The sequence below is a fragment of the Nerophis ophidion genome, linkage group LG17 (genome assembly GCF_033978795.1).
Source record: "Nerophis ophidion isolate RoL-2023_Sa linkage group LG17, RoL_Noph_v1.0, whole genome shotgun sequence".
NCBI lineage: Eukaryota > Metazoa > Chordata > Actinopteri > Syngnathiformes > Syngnathidae > Nerophis > Nerophis ophidion.
In genome coordinates, this window is record NC_084627.1 from 13546024 (window position 1) to 13553523 (window position 7500).

The 7500-nt window shown below is 42.0% G+C and overlaps 1 protein-coding gene across 2 annotated transcripts in view; it reads right to left on the reverse strand.

Annotated features, from left to right (window-relative positions):
• The window catches only part of LOC133536118 (mediator of RNA polymerase II transcription subunit 13-like), a 330745-nt gene that overhangs the window by 16719 nt on the left and 306526 nt on the right, over positions 1 to 7500 (reverse strand). For both annotated transcript variants that reach the window (XM_061876329.1, XM_061876328.1), the window contains exons 22-23: positions 5576 to 5828; positions 2116 to 2304 (exon numbers count right to left, since the gene is read on the reverse strand). In XM_061876329.1, coding sequence (XP_061732313.1) covers positions 2116 to 2304; positions 5576 to 5828 — 442 coding nt within the window. The remainder of the gene's footprint in view (positions 1 to 2115; positions 2305 to 5575; positions 5829 to 7500) is intronic.

Genomic DNA, 7500 nt, shown 5'->3' on the forward strand with positions numbered 1-7500 from the left:
AAGAAACAAACTGCTGTTCTAAATGTGTCCACTGGATGTCGCAATAGCAATTATTTGTATCTTTGTAGATGAAGCTACATATGTACAAAATAAACCACATCATGTTAGTACATCATTCAAGGAAAATTATCAAACTAAATAAATAACAGACTTTAATTTGATTGTTTTTTTTTTTATCTTGATAGATTGAAAATGACCACCAATGAGTTGAATGATGAACATTATCACACCATTTATTCATAAAATATAAATAACAATAAATAAAGTATATTTACTATTAGCCGCAACAGGTAATTGTAAAAAAAAAAACAACCCCAACAACATTATGATTTGTACAATTTCAGAATCTCCTAGTTCTATTTTTAAACAAACAAAAAAAAAACTATCTCACATTGTCTTTATTTTTAAGTTACCGTGCCGTGATTTTACCAGTCCGGCCTACTTGGGAGTAGATTTTTCTCTTGTGCCCCCTGATCTAAAATTAGTTTGACACCCCTGCTCTAGAAGATATAGAAATAAGTAATTTTAATAGAATACAGTGTACATCGGGGGGCACTCGTGATTAAGGGCTATATAAATAAATGTTGACAGATTGATTTATTGCAGAAGCTGAATTTGAACTAGGAATGCAAGTTTCTGGACGGCCGCTCTACCATCTGAGCCACAACGCTACATGTCAGAATACTCCTGTCATATAGAACAGTGGTCCCCAACCACCGGGCCGCAGATGAATTTTGTATTCATTTTTATTAAAAAAATAAATAAATAAAAGAAAATAATATACATATATATTTATTAAATCAACATAAAAACACAATAAACACTTACAATTAGTGCACCAAACATAAAAACCTCCCTTTTTTTATGACAAAAACGTCCCTTTTTCAAGACAAAAAAAAAAAAAAAAGTTGCTTATCAACATGCTAATTAGTAAAATATTGGCTGTTAATTAATCATTATTAAGTACTTATCAATGCCTTATTCTGCATTGCCTTAATTTACACCAGTAAGCCATTAACTAAGAGTCTTCCCTTGATAACCTATTAATTATTGCTTATTAGCAACCCTAAACCCTTATATTTTCCCCTAGTGTCCAAATACTTCGAAATTGAGTCTTTGTTACTTTAATAATCAACTAATTAATGGTGAATATATTTGTCAGAATAATTGTATCTAAGTTATCACATAACTTTGTGTTTCCATGAGTTCCCGGCGAACAGACAAAAGCTGTCTTTGATCTTACCAAGCGAAAGGCTTGTAAAACCCCACTGTGTAGGATGGGAAGTGACATGGGGGTGTCGGTTTCTTTGATGTATTGTAAGCCACAGGAAGGTTTTGTCTTGACCCGAGATCTACAAAACGGAGAGGACGCAGGACCTGACCCCCCTCCAGGCACCTTTTCTTTGAACTGTTTTGTGACTACAGGCAGCGGCTGTTTACGACCCCCCTTCCTTTAGAAACAGCTGTTGCTCTGTAATCAGGGAAAGTCCAAATAAAAGAGGAGGCGTACAATCTTTTGTCAGAGCGTCGAAGGACACTGTACAAGGGTACAAGTCTAGGCGTTTCTCCTCATTGAGCCAAATTTAATTCTGTCTCAGTTTAATTCCTTGCTTCTTTGTCTGTTTAATAGATGTCATCAGTGTTTGAACCTGACAATGTTCCCCATACTAAAGTGTTACCAATATCTTTGACTTGCATGTGTATCAGTAGGTCCTAAATGTTGTGTGAGTCACAAGAAGAAAAGCTCTGGATTTTTTTTTTTTTTTTTTTTTTTCCAACTAGACCTGACATTTTGCACATCTGGAAAAAAATACTGTCTTAAACGTCTATAAAACATTCGAAATCTGCTCCTCTGAAGACGTTTGAGACGCTCGTGATTTTGGCTATATAAATACACTTTGATTGATTAATTATGATAGTGTACAATAACATCAAACAAGAAGACAGAGTAGTTTGCTGCCTGCTTTAAAGTGTGTACTGTGATAAAAAATATTTTCACATTACCACTTTACTTTATTGTTATAGTATAGCACTTTTCCTCATGTTATGATTTCATTGTTGGTATGGTACTTGATACTGTAAAATGGCATGCAGTGTAGGAGATGTTCCACTTACATCAGGACTCTTAAGGACAGACGTGACTGTGGACACGGGGCCAAAGCCTGTCAGGGACTTGATGTGTGTGTGCCGGGGCAGCAGGCGTCTGCATTGGGAGTAGCAGGAGAAGGCCAAGGAGCGCAGCTGCTGAAGGTACAAACGGCTTTCCCCGCTGGCAGGCTGGAGGAGGTACTGACATGGCACCACCTGTAGGATGCCAGAAGAGCCGTCAAGTATAAAACAGTTTTTTTCCTAACAGACTCAATTTTAAATGTTCACACAGTTAACACAGTCTACATGTAGTAAACAAAACCACTGTGCAGATTTGCCTAATATTAGGCATAGACTATACTTCCCATTTTTTTGCAAAATATTCCACCTAATGCTTTACAAACACCTTCCCATCTTGCACACAGGTAACGATCGTGATACACACATTTTCACACACACTAGGATTGTGATACACATATTTATCTACACGTCATTGTTGACTACTGTGAAGTGTTACTTTACCTGACTGCGGTAAAAATAAATATTACCGGTGTTACGTTCCACGTAGTGGTGGTGTGTTGTTGTGTTTCTTCTTCTTTCGTTTGAACAGGTCACACTCAACCACGACCTCTGCTAATTAAATAGCTTTAGTTAGTCAGAAGTTCCAGCAGTCCTGGGTTCAAATCCAGGCTCGGGCTCGGGATCTTTCTGTGTGGAGTTTGCATGTTCTCCCCGTGAATGCGTGGGTTCCCTCCGGGTACTCCGGCTTCCTCCCACTTCCAAAGACATGCACCTGGGGATAGGTTGATTGGCAACACTAAATTGGCCCTAGTGTGTGAATGTGAGTGTGAATGTTGTCTGTCTATCTGTGTTGGCCCTGCGATGAGTTGGCGACTTGTCCAGGGTGTACCCCGCCTTCCGCCCGATTGTAGCTGAGATAGGCGCCAGCGCCCCCCGCAACCCCAAAAGGGAATAAGCGGTAGAAAATGGATGGATAGTTAGTCAGTTTACCTTTCTTTTCTAGAGGTGTAATTTTGGTATGTTTTGTTCATTTCTTTGACAGCACCAGTAGTCCCAAGCTAGGCTAGCGTTGTGTCCTTGTTGTACCCGCCCCACCACCTGGTCACTTTTCAACACACTAGTTTTTGTTTTCAATTCTTGGCTTCAGTGTCTTTAATTTACAACTCATTTGATTTATACACTTTTATGTTGCGTTCCCCTATGATCCCTAGACTTCGAGCCATCTGGAACGTAACATAAAATGGGGGCTCGTCCGGGATTGGCTAGTTGATCAACAGGTGAAATGAGGAAAAGCTGGGAACAGAAACCGGTTGATTGGCAGCAGAGGTCGTGGTTGAGTGTGACCTGTTCAAACGAAAGAAGAAGAAACACAACAACAAACCACCACTACGTGGAAAGTAACAACCAGTCTGCAGCTTCATTGTTGAGCAGTTGTTTAAAAGATGACAGGATTATTTTACTTTCTCTTTAGGTCGTTACATATTGGCCCACTTCAAAGTAAAAATGACGGTTGCTATGGATTTGCCAATATATTTTGTCAAGTTACAGTAATCAATCATTACATATGCTAAAAATATGAGGCAAAATGCCCCAAATATGTGATTTTTTTATAATAAAATAGGAGTTTTGTTATGTATACAGGGGAAGTAGTGACGGCACAGTTCCACAAGGGGGTGATGTTGCTCTGTTTTAATATATATATATATAAATATATATATATATATATATACACACTAAACAAGAGAATGGAGTGTGACTAATCCAAAAGGGGTGTATGGTGGGAGACTATGTGTATGAAAGATTAGCTGTTGAGTGTCACCAAATTGTTGGATGATTAAAAAGGAGACAAATCCAAAGGGGCAAGCAGAAGAAGGTCCGTGATTTTATACATACTAACTGTGTGTTTTTTTCTTCAAAGGGATTTACACACTTTCCCAAACACAAATTTCAATTTTCTGAATTCCTATATTAATTGGAAAATGACAGACTTTACTCAAAACATACGCCCATTCATCATAATAAAGCAAGCATTTGTAAAAATGCAGTTGTATTGTCAACTCACTCACACAGACTTCAAAAGATAAGACAATATTGGAGTGAGTTACTCAGAACAGTGATAAATACAAAACACATAAGTAAAAACTTGTCACGGCGCAGGCTCGAACCCGCTTTTCTCCGGCAGCTGCGTTTGCCATCACCTCCGTTGGCAGGGCGTCGACACACACCCCTGCTCGCACTGCCCCTGTCACGCCCACATGCCGGCAAGGCTGTGGGCGATCAGCAATCCGTACACCTGGTACTGATGAGTGCGAGCTGTATAAAGACCAGTGGCCCAAGGATCCTTGACAGAACTTATTCTTGAGCTACCTGTGGCTTCCCCTGTTCTCCTGTGATCCCCTGTTGTTCCCCTCTGGATTCTGGACTGCCTCCCTTCATCCTCGACCTCGGCTTTGCACATGGACGCATTGACGCCTCTCTCAGCGCCACACACCACCAGCTTGGATCACGGACCTTCTTCTGCTTGCCCCTTTGGACTTGCTTGCTTTCCTCATCTATCAATTTGGTAATACTCAATAGCTAATCTTTCATACACATAGTCTCCCATCATAAACCCCTCTTGGATTAGTCACATTTCAATCGCTTGTTTAGTGTATATATATATATATATATATATATATATATATATATATATATATATATATATATATATATATATATATATATATATATATATATATATATATATATATAGTATTGTGTATTATTATATGTATTATGCATATATATAATAAAAGAGAGCAACATCACCCCCTTGTGGAACTGTGCCGTCACTACTCCCCGTGTATACGTAAAACTCCTTTTTTACTATAAGAAATAATATATTTGGGGCATTTTGATGTGTTATTTTACCTGACCGTGGTAAAAATAAATATTTGCCATTTGCAGCTTCATTGTTGAGCAGTTCTTAAAAAGATTACAGGATATTTTTACTTTTTCTTTAGATCCTTACGTACATATAGGCCAACTTCAAAGTAAACATTGACGATTGCCATGGATTTGTCAATCTATTTTGTCAAGTTGCAGTCATCATTCATCACATATGCTAAAATGTGAGGCAAAATGCCCCAAACGAGATTTATTATAGTAAAATAGTTTTTTTTTTACTAATGTGTTTTGTATTCATAACTGTTCTGGGTAACTCAATCCAATAATGTCTTATCATTTGAAGTCTGTGTGAGTGAGATGACAATAAAACTGCATTTTTACAAATGCTTGCTTTATTTCGATGTATGTATTGAGCGAAGTGTGTCATTTTGTAAATAATCTAGGGATTAAGAAAATTGAATGTTGTGTTTGGAAAAGTGTGTAAATCCATTTGAAATAAGACACACAGTTAGTAAAATTGTGTGTAATCAAATGGAAAAAAAACTGTAAAGTCCTGGTTTGGCTGTTGCTCGCATGTTACCTGTAGAACCAGTGCAGGTCTTATGGTGTCGGGTAAGGTGTTGAGCATCTCCGTGTAGCAGCGAAGAAGCCCGAGCAGCCAGACACTCCCTGCTTCTACTTCGTCGCCTTCCTCTTCCTCCCCTCCTTCGTTCCTGGCTCCGGTGGAGCTGAGGAAAGCGTCCACGATGTAAACGACAACGGCCGGTGGGTTGGTGCGGCTGTCCGTCGAGTCGGCGCTGGTCGGGATGCCGATCCGGGACTGCTCGGCGGTGCTGGAAGATAAAGGGAGATGTGTTGGTTCAAGGGTGCCAGCAGACCACCAAGGACTGTTTTCACTGATGGACTCTGGAAAAAGGGTTCCGCAGCCTCCGTAGCAGAACCTCCAGGTTCTGTAACATCTTCTTTTTTTTAACAATTGAGAATTAATAATAATCAAAATAAGTACATTGCAATGACGTGGCCTCTTGTCCAAGGCGTACACCGCCTTCCGCCCGATTGTAGCTGAGATAGACTCCAGCGACCCCAAAGGTAATAAGCGGTAGAAAATGGTTTGGATGGATCACCCGCACTCATTCCATAATCAACACACCTGACGCTGATGAGAACCCTGCCTTCTTAAGCCAGCGTGTCCTGCACTCCAGTGCCAGAACGTAGCTCTTTGTACCAGTACAGTAAGCCTTACACGTCTCTAGCTTCCTTGCCTGTGTGCTTCCTTGCTCTTTGTGTTTACCCTCCTTCGTGCTCATTGTGTTTTGTCCTGTGTCATCATCCAGCAGGCCTTCGCCGTTCCCTGGTTTTGAGCTGTTTGTCTCGTCTCCCCGGGTCCCCTCTGGACTTCTTTCTGCTGCCTTCCCGGATCTCGACCTTACACCTGCAACCGGACGACGCCTTGCTCCAGCCCCTGACCACATGCCTGTCCCCCAGACCTCCCAGCCTGCCCTGCCCATTCTGGACTTCCGCACTGATCTCAACACGCACCTTCAACACCACCCTGTGCTCATTGTGTTTTGTACTGTGTTGTCATCCAGCAGCCCTTTGTCATTCCCTGGTTCCGAGATGTTTGTCTCGTCTCCACGGGTCCCCTCTGGACTTCCTCCTGCTGCCTTCCCGGATCTCGACCTCACGCCTGCAACCGGACGACGCCTCTTTCCAGCCCCTGACCACCTGCCTGTCCTCCAGACCTCCCAGCCTGTCCTTTCTGGACTCGAGCACCAATCTCAACACGCACCTTCAACACCACCCTGTGCTCATTGTGTTTTGTCCTGTGTCGTCATCCAGCAGACATTTGCCGTTCCCTGGTTTCGAGCTGTTTGTCTTGTCTCCCCGTTTCCCCTCTGGACTTCCTGCTGCATTCCCTGATCTCTACCTCACGCCTGCAACTGAACAACGACGCCTCGCGCCAGCCCCTGACCACCTGCCTGTCCCCTGGACCTCCGAGCTTGCCCTGCCCTTTCTGGACTTCCAAAATGATCTCAACACGCACCTTCAACACCACCCTGTGCTCATTGTGATTTGTCCTGTGTTGTCTACCAGCAGGCTTTTGCCGTTCCCTGGTTTCGAGCTGTTTGTCTCGTCTCCCCGTTTCCCCTCTGGACTTCCTGCTGCATTCCCGGATCTCTACCTCACGCCTGCAACCGGACAACGACGCCTCGCGCCAGCCCCTGACCACCTGCCTGTCCCCTGGACCTCCGAGCCTGCCTTGCCCTTTTTGGACTTCTGCACCGATCTCAACACGCACCTTCAACACCACCCGCTAACACTCTACATATAATCGCTTCACATAGTCACACCATAAATATTTGGATTAGTCACACACTTCATTCTTATATATTAATAAAATACGTCCCTGCCTCTGTGCCGTCTTATTCTCCACTCTACCGTTAAATGCTGTAACCAAAAAAACACACCCTAGAACATAAAAGAGTACATCTTATCATCGTTGTG